General features: G+C 41.6%; 1 protein-coding gene across 23 annotated transcripts in view; it reads right to left on the bottom strand.

Moving 5' to 3' along the window:
- The window catches only part of LOC120554357 (protein unc-80 homolog), a 57,546-nt gene that overhangs the window by 20,575 nt on the left and 15,529 nt on the right, over positions 1-21,442 (bottom strand). For 9 of the 23 annotated variants that reach the window (XM_039793204.1, XM_039793209.1, XM_039793206.1 and 6 more), the window contains exons 15-35: positions 21,081-21,228; positions 18,798-18,848; positions 18,148-18,296; positions 14,523-14,686; positions 13,165-13,263; positions 12,779-13,032; positions 10,881-10,987; positions 8,968-9,121; positions 7,399-7,571; positions 6,948-7,160; positions 6,321-6,456; positions 5,760-5,893; positions 5,326-5,503; positions 5,009-5,248; positions 4,764-4,861; positions 4,452-4,655; positions 4,256-4,363; positions 3,564-3,702; positions 2,919-3,100; positions 2,594-2,725; positions 37-223 (exon numbers count right to left, since the gene is read on the bottom strand). In XM_039793204.1, the coding sequence (XP_039649138.1) occupies positions 37-223; positions 2,594-2,725; positions 2,919-3,100; positions 3,564-3,702; positions 4,256-4,363; positions 4,452-4,655; positions 4,764-4,861; positions 5,009-5,248; positions 5,326-5,503; positions 5,760-5,893; positions 6,321-6,456; positions 6,948-7,160; positions 7,399-7,571; positions 8,968-9,121; positions 10,881-10,987; positions 12,779-13,032; positions 13,165-13,263; positions 14,523-14,686; positions 18,148-18,296; positions 18,798-18,848; positions 21,081-21,228 (3,250 nt within the window). The remainder of the gene's footprint in view (positions 1-36; positions 224-2,593; positions 2,726-2,918; positions 3,101-3,563; positions 3,703-4,255; positions 4,364-4,451; positions 4,656-4,763; positions 4,862-5,008; positions 5,249-5,325; positions 5,504-5,759; positions 5,894-6,320; positions 6,457-6,947; positions 7,161-7,398; positions 7,572-8,967; positions 9,122-10,880; positions 10,988-12,778; positions 13,033-13,164; positions 13,264-14,522; positions 14,687-18,147; positions 18,297-18,797; positions 18,849-21,080; positions 21,229-21,442) is intronic. The other 14 variants (XM_039793223.1, XM_039793224.1, XM_039793226.1 and 11 more) reach the window with 8 other exon arrangements.

Raw genomic sequence — 21,442 nt, 5'->3', positions numbered from 1 at the left:
ATATGCTGCTTCTGTGCCTGGTACTTGTAGCCCCACCTTCTTCCTCCTGCTCAGGCGGGGGGCTGCATGTGGGCTCGTAGCAGGACTCCTGAGCCACGGGGATGGCCGTGATGATGCTGGCCTCGCGGCCCAGACGCCGCTTCTCTTCCTCCTGCTGCAGGTTCTTCAGGATGTGCTCGGCTCGCTGGTGGGAGCGCGACACCGCCCGTGCTGAGAAGGATTTCTGGAAAGGGTGGGATGGAGGGTGGCGTTGGATCAAACAGCACAGCGGTAGAACAGTGGGTGCAGACATACGGAAGGTTCGGAATGAGGTAGTGCACAAATTAATACAACATTGACAGTTTAAAAAAATCTTTCGGGAACGTGTGTGCACAGCTATTCTAGGCTCACGGTTACATCTGAGGAGCATTTTGTAATGTAAAATGACCGGACAACACATTAATACAGTAACTCTCCTCCAGCACATTGATCTCATGCTCTAATGCCATCCTGAGCATCGTGAATAGCACTGTTGAAGTATTGAATAGGAACGATTTCAATCATGACAAATTGTGACACAAATAAATGTACCCAGACTGGAATTTGGAGAATTTACTGTATCTTGTGTACAGTAAATGCCTCACAGCATTCACACGAGTGCTCATACACATCCAAATAGGCTGAACACATGTTATGAAAAACATACACAGCAAAGTCATTCTCATCCAATGACCATGCATAAACAGCACAACACACACAAAATGTCTGAATGTCCGATGCATGCTGTTATTTTTGTTTGATTGCCTTACAATCACAGAAAGTGTTAGTACACTTTTTGAGTGTGGTGTGTATCACTGATCAAGATGCAAATATCTGAAATGACCCATGAAACTACCCCAGCTTCTGATCCATGATAAAAAAAAAAACCTACAGCTCCCAATGGGCTAAAAACAAATTTTCCCTCCTGTCATTAATGATCTGAGGTAACAAGATGCATCAGCACAAACATCCGGACAGAAATACCAACTTACTATGGTATGGACTGACTGAATTAATGTGGAGTACTAAAAACAAAGACAGTCGATAGATAAATTATAGAACAGGTGCTCGCAGGTCGTCATCAAAATCTATTAAACATATTTTGATAAACATGCTTTTTAACAAAAAAAAAAGACAAGAAAGTAAAAGGAAACACCAAGAAATCTGTTTTTACTACTTTGAATGACCATTCTAACCTTAAAAATGTATTACATACAGTATATTTTGTTCTTGAATTAGCAGATTTCTTGGTGCAGTTGTCCACATTACACTTGCATAGCAACAACAAATGTATTTTAAAGCAGTCTAAAGTGCATTGTATGTGCTTTTGTAACGTTGTGGGGTTAAGCAGGACTCAATCCAAAATGAGTGTCAAAATAAGATACACACTATTCAAAACTGACATGTTTTTTGGTTGTTGTTTTTTTACAGGTGGGATTTAAAGTGCCAGTTCACCTTAATAACGAAACATGTTTTCTTACCCCTAGTTGTATCTAACCATGCTGAAAGTTTTGATTTAGTTTGACTGCATTTTGAGATATCCGTCTGTTAGATGTCTGCCTACACACCCCAATATAATAGAGGTAATTGGATTGAATTAGTGCAGTACCACATACAGTACGTTTCTGCTAGTGGCTCTGTGATGCTGTACTTGGCGTCAGGAAGTATGGCGTGATATCAGGTCTCGCGATGTAACGAATTTCTTCACAGCACTGCACATAAACGCCCATTCAGGAACCGGCTAACAAGGTAGCGATGGAGTTTTTCACACTATCGTCATGGCTGAGCCGGCAAAAAAGAAGCAGAAAGCTAGGAAGGCATTGTCGGAGGAACAGAGAGAGAGGAAATGGCAGACTGACCGAGCGAGGAGTCAGACATAAGTAGACATAGGAGCTGCCGAATATCTATTCCAAAGCTGTAGGGGGAGCTGTATAGAGAAACCTGCGAGCAAAAAGCGAGAAAACAGCGAAGAAATGGCCAAAACTGCATAGCGCCCCTTTAAATCACAAATGTCAACCTTATGGTGGCACTAGAGCAAAAGGTCAGGGGATCACCACAAGTCAGCAGGATTAATCTTCTGGAAACCATGAATGTTCATACAAAATGTCACGGCAGTCCATTAAATCCATAAAAAAATATAAAAATAAATGCTTGCATGGCTAAAAATAACAGCAATGGGTCTTTCCAGGCACAGTGTCCCCTAATACTCTGAATAATCTGGATCTCTCAAAACGTGGACAAAAGAAATAAAAGCAATCTGCATGGCTAGATACTAATATGTAAGTGATAAAAATGTGTTAGTGAACAGACCCTTTAATTTACATTGAATTTAAAACAACCTGACTACCCAACCCAGGTCAGTTTGTTTGTGATGTCACAGCCACTGGTGCATTTGAAAGGTGATAGGATTTACATAAAATGTGTTTATTACATATTAAAAGTGATTCAAAAATATGGGCCTACATTTGAATACTACTAAAAATACAATGTTATAGCAATTTTTGAAAGTGTTTGTTACAAAGCGGTAAATATATGCATATTAGGCAAGCCACTTGAACAGGGGGCTCAGACTTACAGACTGGTCTTCATTGATTGGGTCCTGGACGCTGCCTGTGTTCTGGGGCACCCAGGGGGGGTCGAATATGGGGACACAGGGCATGCCCAGTATAGGAGATGGCAGAGTGAAATTGATGCTGGGTGGAGGGATCTGAAACAAAATATAAATATAGTACAACATGGGTCAAAGTAGCCTAGTTTTGTGAGATGATTTTTTTTTATTTAAAATGTTAAGCCCTATGAGAGCAAACTTGGCTAGCATAGAGTCTTGTAAGAAGCAATTATTAACCCTTCTGGACAACCTCTTTAGGGACAAAGTGGAAACACAGCTTTCTCTTTTGTACCTTAAAGATCTGCTGGGCTCCTTCCTCCATGCGAGGCCACACCTGGTAGCGGAAACGCCACAGCGTGTAAAACTTCAGGATGGAGTTGATGCGCTGGCAGGCCTCCTGGTGCTGGAACTCTGCCATCATCATTTCGGTCACCGCGTCGGGGACCTTTACCGCACACAGAAGGAACATGGCAGCTGGAGGGGATTCAGAGAGGGTGGAGGTGGGAGAAATGAGGAGAGGCAGAAATGAAAAAAAAAAATGCAAAAGGGAGTGAAGTGGGCAAGAGTAAGGACACAAAAAGGAGGAAGAGATGGAAAGGGCAGGAGAGTGGAAGGTAAAATGTGGTTGAAGCCAAAAAAAAGGATGTCAAAAAAAGGTCAAAGTGTGGAAAGAGGATGAAAAGAGGTATATTATGATAGAGAGCAAAATAAAATAGGAAGGGAAGAAAGGATGGGGCAAAATGTCAGAATATAAAGTATCTGAATATCTAGGACAAAATATCTCACACACTATGAGAGTAAAGCTAACTAGAGTAAAATAAAATAAAGTACTTCATGTATCATATCATAATCTAAAATCATGGAAAACTCTGAAGGGCAGAACAACCTACAGAGGAGACCCACAGATCACCGATGCACAGCCTAATGGCCGACTCACCAGCAGCAGCTGCCATATGTTCATCCACACTGAGCAAGAGTTCCCAGGCTGCAGGCTGGATGTCTCCATACATATCGTCAGTCAGGATGGGAGCTGCCTTGATCAGCAGCGAAAGTGGGGCCGGCGACAGGCTCATCACCTGAAAAACAATAATAAAGACAATCTGATTGACAGCAGTTTTGTTATGGATAGTTATTTTAGCTCTTCTGGCTATCACCAGACCAAGCTCAATCTTTTAAGATTGAACATTAGTCTGGGGAATCTGCTCTGTATTTTCTACTGCACAAGAGGCGTGATCAACGGGCATAGTTCAAATGACTCTGTACGCAGTTGGATAGTCCTTCAACCAATCATCAACGGGTTGCCGCGCTTCGGTGGCCGCCTTGTTGAATGTTAACAAAAAGCTGCTTGCCGTCGCTTCTCTATCGTCATCGTGTTAAACCCGCCAATAGCGCGCCAGGTGGATGAGCCAGTTTGTGATTGGTCCCCCGCAGATTTGTAACGGAAGCAGGATAGATAAACGTACAGGTTTCCAGCCTGAGCTGCAGGGCGAAATCAAATCGCCGGCAGATCGGGCTGGGTTTACCTAGTCTATATTTTAGCACCATTCTTGAAATTTCCTTGCGGCTTCATCCGTTATTTTGAAACGACTTAATCTGAAAATAATTCACTCTCTAATAAAACCACCTCACCTGGTTGCGGATGTACTTGAGCATGCCTGTATCCTTCTTCCCTTCTGTGTTGGTGTCATTGGGTCTTCTCTTCATGGATGGGGTCCTCAGGCAAGACTTGTCTGAACACTAAAGGCACACACACTTTCATAAACCAACCCAAAAAACGACAGAAGTTTAAAACCGGATGGTTGGATGGATAGTTGGTGAAACCCACCTCTTTGCTCTTCTTGGCACGTGCCCCAATGTTACCAGAGGATGCGCTGTCCTCTCTCAAGCTGTCCACCGTCTCGCCGTACACAAGCTTGATGGCGCGGACCAGACGGGCACAGGAGCGGCTGTGGTGCTGGTAGCAGCGTGGGTGGCAGAAATCTACATGGGTACAGATGAAACTCTGCTGGTTGCAAAGCAGGATCATAATCTGAGCCGAGAGAGAGTAGAAGGGAGGGGGGGGGAGTCAGCGTGTAGGTAGGAAAACACCAACACATGCATGCACACATACACTTCCACACATACTAAAGGCGCATACATGGAGCCAGGACATGTTGCGGTGGTAGTTGTCCTCTGTTCCTCCTGAGCCCTGGCCCTCTGGTTCTATGCTGGGTTCACTGGTGCTAAAGGGACTGCCTGCAACAGCAAGCAAGAACATGCAAATGTTTCAAATATATCATTTTATCTCTTAAAACAGAGGGGGAAATATATATGTCCAATATAACTTGTGTAGTTTATAGGGTTGTACAGATGCCAAGGGATAATGAAACCAAAGCAAATGACCTATGTCAGTAACAGTGTCCCTGCTTTGTGTTTGCGAAAGCAGCCCTTCTTCGTTCTCTGACTCGGAGTCCTGCCGGGGCATCTTGGTGCTCTTGAGGCTCCCGGCCCGGCGTATGGAGGACAGAGAGCCACCTTTTTTTACGCGGAAACTGCGAGCCCCTTTGATCTGAAGCAGCCGGGAGCCTCCGATACGAATCTTACGGATGGGTGCTGGAGGAGAGGGAAGTGGGGCGAGATTATCTGAATTATTTATAATGATAAGCAGACAGGGCAGTAATAAACCAAATGGCCTTACTCTGTACGACACCAGATCTCACCTTGAACTTCCTGCGGCTTCTTCTCATCGCAGGTGGTGTCAGACTTCAGCGTATGGCTGCTGCTGTTAAGCGAATCGTGTCCATCCTCGTCATCGAGGATGCCTGCAAAGCTGATCTTCCTCTCATAGCGATGGCGGCCGAGGTCCGGGTCCAGACGCATGCGGCAGCTGTCCAGATCCTAAAGCCAACATGTGAGCAGGTATTACATGTTTCCAATATTCCAATTCTTTTATTTATTGATCATTGTATCTGTTGTATTTGTATTTTATTCTATTGACTATTTTTACCATGTTTTTATTGTCTATGCACATTGTAAAGCACTTTGTGACCTTGTCTGTGAAAAGCGCTGTATAAATAAAATGTACTTACTTACAATAAAATGTTATGTTGCATATTTATTTATTTATTTTTGCACAGAAGAGTTGACTACTGACCACGAGAGGTTCAGCACGTGGGCGTGGTAAGCAGGGAAAGGTCTCTCGTAGGAAAGTGGTTATTTCCAACAATAGCTGGCAGGCAGCCATCTTTAGAGCAAAGGGGCAGCCACATTTTGTAGGATTGACTGTGTCTTAAAACAAATGGTTAGAGAACATTATTTGAAATGGTTTTTTTAGTACAAAATCTTAACTCAAGGTCCACTTACTAGCTTTTTCCACAGGTTTCACAGGTCTTCCTTAAGTTTGCTCAGTTGTGAAGATAGCTCTTGTCTAAGTCCCATACTTACGTCACATAATGACAACTGAGCTGCTGAGGAAGACTGAGATGTGGTTGAAAGTACCAGAAAAATCAAGTGGACCTTGAGTTAAGTTTTGTCACAAATTATTACACTTGGATAAAGCTGAAAACAAATATATGCCACATCTAAATTATGTTGAAATTCATTTAGTAAGAATTATAAAGAATATTCAATTGCAATCCTGTAAAACAAATATTTTATAAAGCCAACAATCCACCAAAGATGTGCTGTTAAAACATTCAACACTCTTCTGACTCACTGTCATCTAAATAGTCCTCTTCCTCATCTTCTTTTCTCATTCTCCGTTTAGTCTCTTCATCAAAAATGTAACCCAGGATGTTTGCTGGGCTCTCGCTGTCCGAGTGACAGAGTTCACTGAGCCTTGTGCCGATTGCCTGAGCAGATAAAACACGTAAAGAAACACATTCTTACACTTAAAGGTCCTATGACATGCTGCTTTTTGGATTATTTTATAGGCCTTAGTGGTCCCCTAATACTGTATCTGAAGTCTCTTTCCCAAAATTCAGCCTTGGTGCAGAATTACAGCCACTAGAGCCAGTCCCACAATGAGCTTTCCTGAGGACGTGCCATTTCTCTGGGCGGGCAAAGTAGAGAAAGGGGAGGTAACCTTTCCCCTTATGATGTCATAAAGGGAAGATTCCAGATCGGCCCATCTGAGCTTTCATTTTCTCAAAAGGCAGAGCAGGATACCCAGGGCTCGGTTTACACCTATCACCATTTCTAGCCACTGGGGGACCATAGGCATGCTGGGGGAACTCATATTAATGTTAAAAAAACCTCATAAAGTGAAATTTTCATGACATGGGACCTTTAATATAGACATTATTATGACTTGTCACCCAAGATATAGAAATCTTTAACTCACGTCTCCCCACTGGCAGAAATGCTTGGCAGCATTCCACTGGAGTTTCTGGTTTCTTTTGTTGCCCACAATAGGTGATCGGCCCCTGGACAGGCCTCTCTTGGTGATATTAACATGGTGGCCTTTCATCCACTCTGGCCAGTTGCCACGGTTACAGCGATGGACAAATCGGGCACATTCGAGAAAGAGGGAGGCCCGGGCCACGACAGGAGCTTCCTGGAAGAACCAAAACGTAGATAGAGACTTTAATGTCAGCGATTGCAAAATAAAAGGAGTGAATATGACGTGTATTCTAAAACATAAGGTAATTTAATAAAAAAGCACCGTTTACATTACAAAGTCACAAAGTGCTTCGCAAAAGTTAAATTGTTCTAATTAAGACCAAAAAAACGGTAACTGTTTGTTTTTTTAAACAGTAAAATAAAACTAATTATTTTTTTTTTTTTATTAATACCAGGTCCAGAGCAGCAGCAAGGATGGAGGCGTCAGGTATGGTTCCTGGCTCGCAGCAGTTCAGCAGGAACTGGAAGCGTTTCATGCCTTGTCGAATGGCGCCCAAATTCACCACATTCTTGTTCTTCATGGCTTCCTGACTGGCTGCTAGTCGCTCCTGGAAACCGTGTGGTCCTGAAGGAGAGCATGAACAAAGAACAAGAGAAGAGAAGAGTAGAGAAAAACAACTGAAGAGATTTCTTTTGAAAAAAAAAAAGCATATTTGGGTGTAAACTGAAGGTTGAAGATACATATAGACATTGCATGACGCAACATCACCATCCAGCACATATAACAAAAAGCACTGAAGAATGAAGCTGAGTGAGAGATGGACACACAGCCATCGGCAGTGGTTACACTTGGATTTCAATTTACGATGTCATCTCAAGAGACACAAAAAAATGATAACGCAAAGAGTAGTAAATGTCTCTTGCACAATATATGTTTCGTAATGGGACCTAATAAATCACATTGAGATGACAAGTGTAACCACAGCGATACAGAGGAAAGCTGTTTGTGGACCATTCTGTTATATCACTTTGCTGAAACTCAGGCATTGGAAAATACCACCAGACATCACCACAGAAGAGACAAAGAGCACTGACAGCGTCATGCTTGCCTTAGCACAGAGATACGCTCTACAGTAGAAAGATGGTTTCATAGATATGAGTACTCCTATACACCTCCTTTCCTCTCTTTCCACCAGTAAGTGAAAGAAAGAGGCATTGGCAAGAGGTCATTGTTGAAGAAAACAGGACGTGCGTAGTTGCAAAGAAGGGAATGTAGAATTGGTAATATAACACACAGTTATGCCAATAAGTCTAAAATAGAGTGTATTTATTATTTATTTTTTTTACAAACTAGACACTGATGGGTTGAAAAAAATACATTCAGGCTAACAGAGTGTAGCAGGCAGCTATTGGCTGAGCGAGGTCAGCCCTATGTTCCCACAGGCCAATGGTCCCACTGCCCTATGTTCACACAGCCCAATGGTCCCACAGCCCTATGTTCACACATTTCTAAGACTTTCTTTTCACTAAAAATTAGGCCCTATGTTCCCACATTTCTAAGATTTTTCTTAAAATTAGGCCCTATGTTAGGGTTATTGTTAGGGTTACATTCCATCTGTAGCCCATTGCTACTGGATAATAGGTTGGGTGTAATTGGCTACCAAATTGGGAGAAAGGGGGATCAAATCTGATACAAATTTATGAAAAAGGAAATGTGGGGACATAGGGCCTTATTTTCAATGAAAAAAAAAAATTCTTAGAAATGCGGGAACATAGGGCTGTGGGACCGTTGGGCTGCGGGAACATAGGCACACTCCCGGCCGAGCTGACATGGAGAATGGCGGACGGAAGAACTTGCAGAAGAGAAGAGACCACGACTTGCGAGGCGAGGCGAGGCGAGACAAGACACGACACCACAACGGACAAACAGAGGCAGGGACAGAAAGAGAGGGAGAGAAATAGACAAAGGACGATGTGGCGTGGGTGGGCAAGGGGGCGCCCCAAGGGTGGGGGAGGTCTACCATCTTTCTCTTCTGTGTGGTGAAGCTTGGATGGATTCCTCCTGCCAGACCTCCATTTACCGAGCCGCTTGAAGAAATTTTCCTCTTCGTCCCTGGCATACTCCGGCCCCACCGCGCCCCCTTCAGACAACTTCACAGCACTGGTGAACTTCACCTAAGACACACAAACACACACACATGGATACAGTCAAAATAGAACCATGCTCAGACAGACAGGCAGAGGCCAAATCAATTTCAAAATAAAAGTCTAAATGCTGTTTTAGAGCCTTTTCCACCAGTTCCCCACAGAAATACTAAATATATATTTATATATATATACATATTTTTGATTTATTTGCTCAAAAGTAACTCAACTCAACTGTGTTTGTATAGCAACTGTTATACAAACATGCAGCCCAAAGTGCTTCGCATTGAAAAATTGAAACCCAGACAAAAAAAGAATAAAAAAAATAGAAACAAAAATAAATAACATTTTACAAGAATAAAAATTACACCAATAAAATGTAAAAAAATCTATAAATAAAAGTCAACAAAATAAACACCAGGGATAAAAATAGGATAAAAACAATGATTAAAACTAAGGCTATAACATTACAAGTCAATTAAAAAGATAGGTCTTTAATTTCCTTTTAAATGGATATTGGGTCTGACTTAAAATACACACAATGTGTTTGTTTTTAATTACAAGAAAAAGGTAAAAGAAAAATCCTTTTATGATTGTATTTTTATTTTATTTAACAGCCATATTAATGCTAACATGAGTTGTATGGGGGTGGGTGTAGCTGATTCAGACAATTGCAACCGGCTATGTTAGTAGCCAGTGTTGTTAAGTGGACAGTGTTGGGAGCCTGGTTAGCTCACCTGGTAGAGCTATATATATATATATTGTCAGGTTTACATGGACTTTTCAGTTGGTTTTATGGACTTTCTAGGTTTTCATGGACTTTCAGTTTGTGTTTCCCATTCACATTCCCCAGCACTCACTCCTCTCAGCCGTTCACTACTGATTACACGCACCTGCACTGCATTACGCCTCATCATCAGTTCACCACCTGCATCTCATCAGTGACCACCTTCTTAAGCAGCACAGGCACACTCACTGTTTGTCGAGTCTTACGTTTGTTCACGACACTCTGACTTGCGCTTGCATTCCTAGTTTATTCCAAGTACTTACTTACCTGTTGTTTAGCATCCTGTTGTCTGCTGCTGTGCGCGCACACCTCGATCCTGCCTGTTCATACACTCTCTGTTGGATCTTTGTGAATAAAGCTCACTGCACTTACTCCACTCTGACTCCTGCTCCTCCCTTGTACATACATATATATATATACATATATATATATACATATATATACATATATATACATACATATATATACATACATATACAATACATACATACATATATATACATACATATATATACAATATATACATACATATACATATACAATACATATATATATATACATATACATACATATATATATATACATATACAAATATATATATATACATACATATATATATATACATACATATATATACATATATATATATATACATACATATATATATACAATATATATATATATACATATACATACATATATATATATACATACATACATATATATACATACATATATATACATACATATATATACATATATATACATACATACATATATATACATACATACATATATATATATACATATACATACATATATATATATATATATATATATATATATATATATACATACATACATATATACATACATATATACATACATACATATATATACATACATACATATATATATATATATACATTTCAAGTCTAAGCTGTCTATATAAATAAAGGCCTAAAATGCCACAAAAAAAATCTGTCAACACCCCCCCCTGACCTTTGAACTCTGACGTATGAAGGAGAGTCGATCCACGGAGCTGATATCCAGCAGGTCCTCAACACCGTCAGTCAGTCCAGAAAGAGAGGAACGCTTCAGCCAGTTGCCTGGGACGTGAATAAAAAAATGTACATGAACAACACTGCAGAACATAGGAATGTTGTACACACTGGGTTATGAAGGCAATTATACATGCACACACACACAGAAAGAGCAGGGCAGAGCATTCCCTCAGTTATTGTACCGTCACATACATTTAACTCACAAAGATACACAGACTGAGGTTCATTCAAAAATGATATGAAAAGGTACAGAATTAACTTTTTATAATGCTGTTTATAAGAAGAGTTAGACAAAAGACCTTGGACGAGTGGTATTTGCAAACACACTTTGAAAGTATGTTCTGAATAACCAAAATATTAGTTTATTAACACATAAGAATTGTTTCAATGAAAAATCACTAAGTACATGTTTATATAATTTTCATGTAATGCTTTTAGTTTAGCTGTGCAGTTGGCTGTTACAGTGTTTGCCTATGTTGGGCAGTATATGCCAGAGAAAGAAATCTGTACCCCTCCGTCCATCTGATACAATTTGCAAATACAATTTGACCCAGGCCTGTAACACTGTACACATTGGGGGGGAGAGATGACCAACACAAACAGACATGACACAAATACTGTATGAAGATGGTTCCACATCCACATACGTAAGACAGAGAGTGTGAGTGGTAGGCGAACAGTCCCACGGCATGCTAAGGCACAAGAAGGAACACAAAACAGACCAAAGAGATGAAGTGACTCGGGCCTCGCGGCAGGCAGTGTTCCAATGTTAGACAATACAAAACAGATCATGTTAGAGTGAATTCCAAGGTGACAGCTGGGACAGCAAATGCAATGAGATCGTGTATGGTTATGGAAATGTGTACTGTTACAAGATCTGATATGAAAAAGAATGATTTGGAAGCTTTGCTAGGCACTGAAATCATTTAAATCATTTCCTGTCTGGTTCTGTTTTTTTATTTATTTATTTTTAACACCTGATTGGTTCAGAATCAACTCAACATGATGACGTTTTATATAAACTTTATTTTATTTTGAATTGGAGGGATTTTAACTGCTATTTGTCTGATTTAAAGGCTTATTCTGTACAGAACACCTGTTGTGTGGCTGTTAGTTACGTTTAGAAGTCAGGGAGACTAAATGCGTTCAGATTACGGATCATCTACAGTGTGTTCATTAAAATCAGCAACAGATCACATGTAGAGCGTTTTGAGAGCTACTCTGTTATAATTAAAACAACTGGAGACTGTGTACAAGCTGATATATGGGTCTGATAACATTTTATTAAATCGGAATTGGACCACAGTGTTTCTGTGACTTCCTGTTCACCCTGAAGGCTGCTGGAATCGGCTGGAAACTGTCCGACTTGACAGCGGATTTTTGTCACCACCCACTGTTGCTGCCGCCTGCTCTCGTCCACTTTACAGGCGAGGCGCAGTTCATCTCGAACGAGCCTATTCATTCTCCCTTGTGGGGGGAGGGGCTTAGGAAACCGTTTTGGGCTTTAGCGGAAAGGGGGGGAGGGACTGAGAAGTTGTCGATGATCAAATGTTTTGGCTAAGTCCTGGATCTTCGCAAGCCTACCTACAGCACCTTTAAGGGGGAAAATATGGAGGAAAAATTATACAAATCATAGTTTCATTTAGATTTTACACTATGGAAGTTGGTCTAATTGACATTGTGCTAAATTAAATGATTTTTTTGTGCCCAAGCCCAAAAAATGACCTCACCAAAATGAAATACTATTCTTAAAAAACGTTTGATTTACAGTCATAATTCTGGTCTCCTCTGAAAGGTAACTAGTCAAACGATTTGTTGCATAATTTCTGCTCTTACCTATTGGAAGCTTGAGTTTCTTGCGAAGTGAAATGCGACGGGATCTGGAACGGGAGCGCCGGTCAGTCGTGGTGCCAGAGTGGGCAGTGGTACACTCCGAGGTGTCCTGTTCCGATTGGCTGCTGGTGTCACTGGCGGCACTCTGCGACTTGAACATCTTCCTCCAAAAGTCCTTCCTGCCCAGCAGAGCACCCGGGATCTGTTCTTCACTGGAGGTACAGAGAGGGAGGGGATGCTTAGAACCGTGACCTGTTCTTTATCGAAGTGGGGAGAGGGAGCAACAGGAAGAGTTTTAAACTTTTTATCCGATTTTTGAGCGGAGAAAAATAGCAGCTGGGCTCGATATAGATGGTGCTATATGGAGATGCTTTGACGTGGACACTCACTGTTCGGGTGTCTGGGGGGGTCTACTGGAGATGTAGCTGCGACACTCATCTGCAGCACTGGACACCTGACCCTTCTCCCCGGACACACCCGCCTCTGACCTGCGCACACACACACCCCACACAGACAGAGCGCTCAGGCCACCTGAACGCCGAACGCAGTACTAAACCCTACCCATATAATTCCTCCATGAAAGTTTTTTATTCAATAAAAAGAGGTCTGGCATACTCTGATGGGAACTCATTTAAGCTTTAGATGTTTGGCCAACTGAGCTATTGTCTGATCCATATTGACCTGGATAGCTCACCTGGTTGAGTGTGCGCCCCCATGTATAAAGGCTCAGTCCTTGCCACGTGGGTTCAATTCTGGCCTGTGGCCTTTTGCTGAATGTCATCCCCCCCCTCTCTCTCCCCTTTCACATCTTCAGCTGTCCTGTGTAATAAAGGCCTCAATGCCCAAAACAATTATCTTTAAAATATTATGTAAGTAGATGATTTGCAGTTGTTGCTTATACTTTATTCATCCCTGTGGGGGGAAATCATCCACTGCATTGACTATTTGTCATTATATACTTATGTATGATTTCTAATAGTGGAGGTTATAATCTCCATCTCTAAAATTCTTCTTAAAAAGTTAGTTCCATTCAAAAAAATTCTACACACTTTCTACAATATTCCTACACCTGACGTGCACGTCTTTTGAGGAGGAGACCAGAGATCTTGGAAGAAACCCAGGCTAAACATGCAAACTCCACACATAAGGCACCAGTCAGGGGGCCAACATGCTGCCCATTGCAAATCTTGTAAATCTTGCAATCAAGTTAGGTGCCATCTTAACTGGTTTAAGTGTAATGTCATGATTCAAAGCTAGTCCGAGGCAGGTCTGTTTTCAGTGTCTCATCTTTAACCCAGTGCATTTAACTGGTTCCTAATTTACCACCGCCACAGATTATTCAATGCTGTCATGATGTGACTTTCATTTTTTAGTTTGGTCACAAAATGAGGCAAAAATATAGGAGCTGCCTCCTGGCAGGTCTGCCCCGTATGGCACCAGCCACATCATTTTGAAAATAAGAACATCAAATCAGTCACTCAAGCAAGAAGAACAGATGCAGACAGGACAGAAAAAAACTAAACAAAATCAAAAACAGCCAGCAGTGATGAGAATTGAAAAGAATAGAAAAGGGGGAAGTAAAACCTTACGCAACAAATCACCTTGATTGGATGAGAAATATTTTAAGCTCTCAGCTCAAGGACACTTCAACAGTAATCGACAAATGATCATTGCATTAGTCGAGTTAAGATTTTATTTGAAAATATGATGTCGTTAAGACCATTTCTTGCCACTGATTGGCCAGTACCTCCTGGGTCCAGGCTGTTTGGTCTCTTCCTTCTCTTCAGGTTTCTTGGTGGTGGCGACCTTTTCGGCACTGTCCAGGAGCGCGCTCAGGGCCACCCTGCGGAACACATTTCCATGGGCCTCCTTAATGAACTGCACCAGCTGGCGGATGTCACAGTACAGACCCTGGGAAAGACGAGATTGGCACACAAGTGAGAGAGAGGGATGTGTGAGTGGAATGGTGTGTGAACGAGAAAGTGTGGGGGGATTATAAGATTATAGCTGCTTTGCAGCAATGGTCGGGGCCGAGCATTTTGAGGAGGAAAAAAAAGGATAAAAGGATAAAGCGGTAAAGGGAGAAGAGGAAGAGGAGAAAGATTGCAAATACACAAGGGTTCTGTCAGCAGACGTGCCAAACAGAGACATTCCTGCTCATCACGTTGATTATGCCCAAGGATCTTCTAAAATTGAAATATCTCTGATTATATGCCTCCTATCCCCACAGCATGATGCCAGAGTACACAGTGGCATGTTAACCTGGAACACAAACTAATGAGCTGACCATTTCAGACATGTGTGTTAATGCAGAGACACATCTAAAACATGCAGGGAATGTGGCAACAGCACAATGCCTGCTTTGGTAAGATCCCTTTGTAACACTTGGGGCTTGAACTCACAACCTTTGGTTCTGAAGGCAGGAGCAGATCTCAGTGAGCTTTTGACTGGAGATAAACTAAACCAGCGTATTGACATTAAATAGACAATGTGCAGGAGTGTATGAAAATGCAGAATTTTAAACTGTCAAAATGTACGAATCACTAGAACATTCAGAGACTGTGTATACTTTATCTAGACAATATATAGATGCCTGTAATTTATTAAACATGACCTTACTTAACTGGAACAATTGTTAATGCAAATCAGGTGTGTTAATGCAGAGACACATATGAAACATGCAGGGCAGCAGCTGTCCTAAGCACAATGCCTGATTAGATATAGCATGATCCTCTTGCAACACCAGGGGCTTGAACTCAGAACCTTTGGTGCCATAGGCAGGTGCTAATCTCAGAGAGTTGTTATCTGGGTGATGATGCAACTGACTTAACATTTATTAGACAAGGGGCAGGACTGCATGAAAATGTCTTTCAAAAATGTATTTATCACTAGAAAATTCAGAGAATTTCTGTACTTTGTTTAGACAACATAGAGATGCCTGTAATTTATTTTCACAAAGATCAACCAGTGACAAACTGATGTTTAAAGATGCTCTATTTTGCATTAAAATTCACTTTTTGAGATACAATATGATATTGCGCACACTAAATCTACAGTGACATAGCCTAGAAATCTAGACGCACCCTAGCGGCAGCAAATGTAATTTGCAGCCAGGGTCAGTGTAGCAGGTAGTCAGGTTGGCTTGCGAGCTGGAAAACCCAAACTCTAGTCAGGCCAATCACATCGTGTATGGAGTCGGTGGGCGGGTTTTCGGAATTCTCTGTTCCTTGAAAACAAAGAAGATGGCTGCTGCTGCTGGTGAACAGCGGTCTTTCGAATCGAGTTTTGCCGACCGGATACGGCAAAAGTTTAATCTATCAACTAGCTCCGCTCTGGTTGGTTGTAGCGCTATCCTATGGGAGAAGAGTTTAAGGAGTTTAGCAGTTTTAAAAAAAAGTAGAGTGATGGACTCAAAATTGCTTCTGGGTAAAAGCAGGGGAACATTTCTGCTCTATTGGGGCTACAGTTTGACGTAGGTTGCGACGTGGTAGCATGTACAGTTAATTTGTTATGATTTTTTTTTTTTATTTAGAGATTTAGATGGCTGCTGTAGCGCCACCATCGGGACTATTAGCATACAAATCGGACTGATTAAGTTTGGCACAGGACTGGACTTCTGTGCATAGTTTGGTGAGTTTCCGTGCATGGGAACATGGATTTCTTTGGAAGAATAATAATACTGGCAATAACAATAGGGTCGACGCAGCTTCGCCCCTAAAAATGGACTGCTAGTAGTTAAAATCAGGCTGATATTACTGTACAGTCAGCATCAAACATTATGTGTTTGCATGTCATAAATGGATGATATATGTGAGCATGCTCGAGTTTGTCAAGACAACAGCTCCAGCTTGTGAGTGGGTGGCCTCTGATCCTGTGCCATAATAAAGCCTGCCTTGAAAAGTGTGTCATCTCCCGCCAACGTACACCAGTCATGCCAGCCTCGAGGCTTTCTCAGCACCACGAGTGGTCATGGTACCGCAGTGCTCTTAGCGGAGAGATCCACATAGACTTAGACATTAAAAAATATGAAGATAGGGTATATGCGTGATTAACAAAAACATGATTATAACTTTTGCACAACTTATGGAAGACTTTAGGTTTTAATGACCTATGCAGCTAAGCGTTAAATCAAAATCAAGACTTCAATACTGCTGTTTTATTGCCTTGATTAAATGTATTATTGTTGCACTATGACTGCTCTGAAACTGCACATCTGCACGTCTCTTATTTTGTAGTTGATTCTCCTCTTCATTGCGTTTTAAACATAGTTGTGTAAAGCACTTTGACTTGCCTCTGTGTTTAAATGTCCCATGACATGGTGCTCTTTGGATGCTTTTATATAGACCTTAGTGGTCCCCTAATACTGTATCTGAAGTCTCTTTCCCGAAATTCAGCCTTGGTGCAGAATTACAGCCACTAGAGCCAGTCCCACAATGAGCTTTCCTTAGGATGTGCCAATTCTGTGTCTGTAGCTGTTGAGGAGGAGAGAGGGGGGGCCAAGGTGGAGGGTGGGGGTGTGGCCTTGACCAACTACCACTTTGCTTGTTTGCAAGCCATGATGTCTCTCTCTCATGGGTGGGCCAAATTCTCTGGGCGGGCAAAGCAGAGAAAGGGGAGGTAACCTTGCTCCTTATGACCTCATAAGGAGAAGATTCCAGATTGGCCCATCTGAGCTTTCATTTTCTCAAAGGCAGAGCAGAATACCCAGGGCTCGGTTTACACCTATCACCATTTCTAGCCACTGTGGGACCATAGGCAGGCTGGGGGAACGCATATTAATGTTAAAAAAAATGCTGTACAAATGAGCTTGCCTTGGCCTTGAGTGCAAAACATAAGGTCTTTGAAGAAACACTCAGCAGCCATCATGTGAGAAAAAGGCAAGTTATTATGATTTTGTGAAAGGTAGGACTGCCAAGCAACTCATAGGATCTCTGAGCACTCTGGTGCGCACTGCATGTTAAAAAAGAGTAGATGGTGCTAGCGCCAGTAGGAGGACAAATACACAGTTTGTTGTCTGCTCAAGGTCTGTTAATGTAGGACTCGGTTGATGTCATTTCCAATTAATTACCGTAAAATAAAGTTATTGTCTTTATTCGCACAGTGAGATGAAGTACCCCGCATGTCCAATTCATCGCGTATGACAAGGCACGATTAACAAAGTAAGTGATTGTTCGTCTTTAGGCTCAGTACAAAATAAGCCACAGATAATTCAACCGCAACATCCTGCAAAAGGAAATATGAGGGTCTGATTCTAGTAGGAGCACAACTGATATGTGGAGCACAGACTGAATCAAGGGAGAGCCACAAAGACTGATAGGGTCAAATGAAATCAGAGAGAGGCAGATGGAAGTAGGATTTTGCACACAGCTCACCAGGTTCTCGGGGCTGTGCAGCTCGTGTGTGGTCGAGGCGCAGCGGGTGATGAGAGACTTGAACATGCATCCCACCACCACCGCCTCCATAGTCTGGGCCACGGACTTGTTGTCGCCCGTGGTGAAGTTGTTCCCGAAGCCTGCCTTGTCTGGAAGCAAGAGGGAGGCCGCGGATCCCACAGGGGGGGTGGTTTAGTCAGCGGGGGGAAGAAAATTATTGACAGATGACCAGCTTGAGTATAAAACAGTAAGCCCGTACAACAGGGAGGGAAGGGGAGGGGGCCCCGGGGGTGGGGGGTCAAAAGAAAAGGGTCAATAAAGCATATGGGGGGGAAGCAAACTGAAAAGGATTCTGGGTGGGGGATAAGGAATACATGCAAGTGACTAAGGCCTGCTATAAAAGACAGAGTATGAGGCTTATTCTCTTGGTCCGGTTAAACTTGTTGTCTATGCAAAATATATGAGCTCTATAAATACCAGATGTAATCATACAAGTCTAAATTTTGTTGCAGGCGAGTTTTGTCACTTTCGGAGCGAGTGAGGGGTGCAGCAATGGAAGCAGTGCCTAGGGAAGGGTCTGATCAGGTGAGTGTATTCATCTTATTGCTATTATTAATGGCTGTTATTGATTATTGATCATGTGTATCTACCGATGTTTCTTTTTTTCGCCCTCCTGGACCTCTCACCTGCACTGCCGTACTCTGCAAGAGAAAAAAGGCGAGGCACAAGTTGATTGACATCAGGCCAGCACAGACATGTACGCGGTGTCAGAGTATGTGGCACCCCACCTCCTCCGGAAGGAGGTAAACTCGAGACGCACACACAAAGATTTTCACAGGCAAAAACAACACACAGACACACACACACACACACACACACCAAAAAAACTAAACACCGTGCCCTGTTCACTTTGAGAATTAAAACAGTCATCGGTTCAGTAACTTGCCAATTGTACAGTTTGTATGCTGTGATTATGCTGTTGTATTTACCATGTGCAAAATACTTCAAATTTCAGTGCAAAACTGAATTGGCATGTACAATGTGTCTCAATGCTCAGCAATAAAGCCACTGATTGAGCAGAGATGTAATGGGCAAAGCTTTGGATTGGCAAGTGTACAGAATGGATGAGTGAGTAAGGAAGGTAGGATTCAGCTCACTGAAGTGGATGAAGAAAAAGAGGGAAGATGGAAGCAAGAGGAGGACGACCAAAAGGGGGCACAGACAAGCAGTGGAAGGAGAAAGGGAAAAAACAGATATATAAACAGTGATAGCGCTGAAATGCAAAGTCGAAGTGTGGGGTGAGACAGTGTCCGTACAATTCAGCTTTGTCAACTTTTTATTTTATACTACTCTGTAATGTAGCAGCCACATTAGACTATAGACCTTTGAGTGTGATATAGATTTAAATGGTTATAATATAATTGTATAAGATTTGAAAGTTTGTAAGAAAGAGCGTAATCCTCTGCACAGTACTGATGAAATGATTACTCAATTAATTGAAAACTACTTTGAAAATTGATTCATTTTTAAAACTTTGCAGATTAAACTTTTGTAATCTTTCCAATACTTCGGTTTAACTTGCTTAAGGTTAAGTAAGCATGCTAACATGCTCACAGTTACATGGCTAACATGCTGATGTTATGCAGGTATAATCAGAGACGCCCAAACTCAGAGTAATTTTCTGTATCTGTGTCACGTGGGTTTCACAGCTGCCACATCTCTTTAGGAGACTAGCTGCAGGTAGCCTGACAAGCCAGACCCACTTAAAGATGTTGGTTGCAAATTACATTTGCTGCCGCTAGGGTGCGTCTAGATTTCTAGGCTAAGCTGCAGGTCCTGAGTCCATTGATTCCAATGGGAGAAACCAATGAACATAAACATAGATTATGACCAATTCTTTCGGCCCATAGTCACCATAGTAAACATTTGGACCCATCTGTCACAAGCCATGTATCTCCTGAACATTCTGACACTAAAATGGCATTTTTCAGAGGTACAAATTAACTAATTAAGAAAATTAACTTTGTTCGAGACCTATTTCTGTCTCAGGAACAAACTCTCGCGAGATCTTGAAACACAGATGAGTTAACAGTAACTAACGTTCGCGAACACCTTGACAAAACACATTTTCGTAATGTAAATATCTAATGTTAGCAACAGAAAATATGAACAAATTACGCAAATATAACTTTTAATCCATCCACGTGACGTTTACTACACTTTCAAACAAGGCCACGCCCACTTAGGAGACAGGAAGTGTGTACCATTTCATACCATTGCCACAACTAGTAACGTGCTATCTTAAGTTATAGAGAATCTTTAGTATAAACTATTTTGGATGTTCACTATTTTGTTTTATTTAGCCTGTTAGCATGCTAACATTGGTTTAGCACTAAAAAGGAAAAGAATACAGCTGAGGATGATGGTAATGTTGATAGATTTGCAGGTATTTGGTTATGACCAAAGTGCCTATTAGCAAATTTTAGCATGCTAAAATGTTGGCATGTTTATCATCTTAATGTAGTGACATTAAGATGATAAACATGCCAACATTTTACCTGTTAAACATGTAAGCATTGTCAAGTGAGCATGTCAGCATGCTGACTTTTGCATTAAGCCTCATAGAGCTGCTAGGGTGGCTGTGGATTCTTGTTTCCAAATGATGAATCAATAATTTAAAATAAATATCACCAGATTACTCTGTGATCAAATAAAATAAAAAAGAAGCTTTCGTTGCAGCCCTACTGCACAGAATATTGAGTATTTTTTTTATTTTTACAGCATCCATCCTGACCTGAATCGTATCAGCATTGAAAACCAATATCAGTCAAACCCAGTTGCACCTTCATTTGTGCATTTGTTAGTCGCGCATATACATATTTTTTGTGTCACCATCTGCATCTTGTCCCACTCACACACACCACCATACTTACTGTCAGTAATGGGCTCCATGCAGAAGCCCAGCAGTGCATGCAGGAAGTCCACAATGTTATTGAGAGAGTCTTTGTTCACGTACTCGCGCATTGTCTGTCGAAACTGCACCTTGTCTAGCTTATAAAGGCTGGTCAGGCAGTTCTGGGCCTGAAAGGAAAGAATTGGAACAGGCTGTATGAGACAAATAAGAAAAAGTCAGTGAGAAATAAAGTGGCCTTCTTTGCAGGATGTGCTATTTCCATCATTTTTTTATTGATTCTCATGAAAGATATCAGCCATCGAGATATAGAATTTTATTTCTCCAATACAACTTAATATACTGTAATAATAAAAACTATTGATCAGCATTGAAATAGAACTG

This window comes from Perca fluviatilis, chromosome 24 (assembly GCF_010015445.1).
Source record: "Perca fluviatilis chromosome 24, GENO_Pfluv_1.0, whole genome shotgun sequence".
Taxonomy (NCBI): domain Eukaryota; kingdom Metazoa; phylum Chordata; class Actinopteri; order Perciformes; family Percidae; genus Perca; species Perca fluviatilis.
This window is presented reverse-complemented; position numbering and strand designations above follow the sequence as displayed.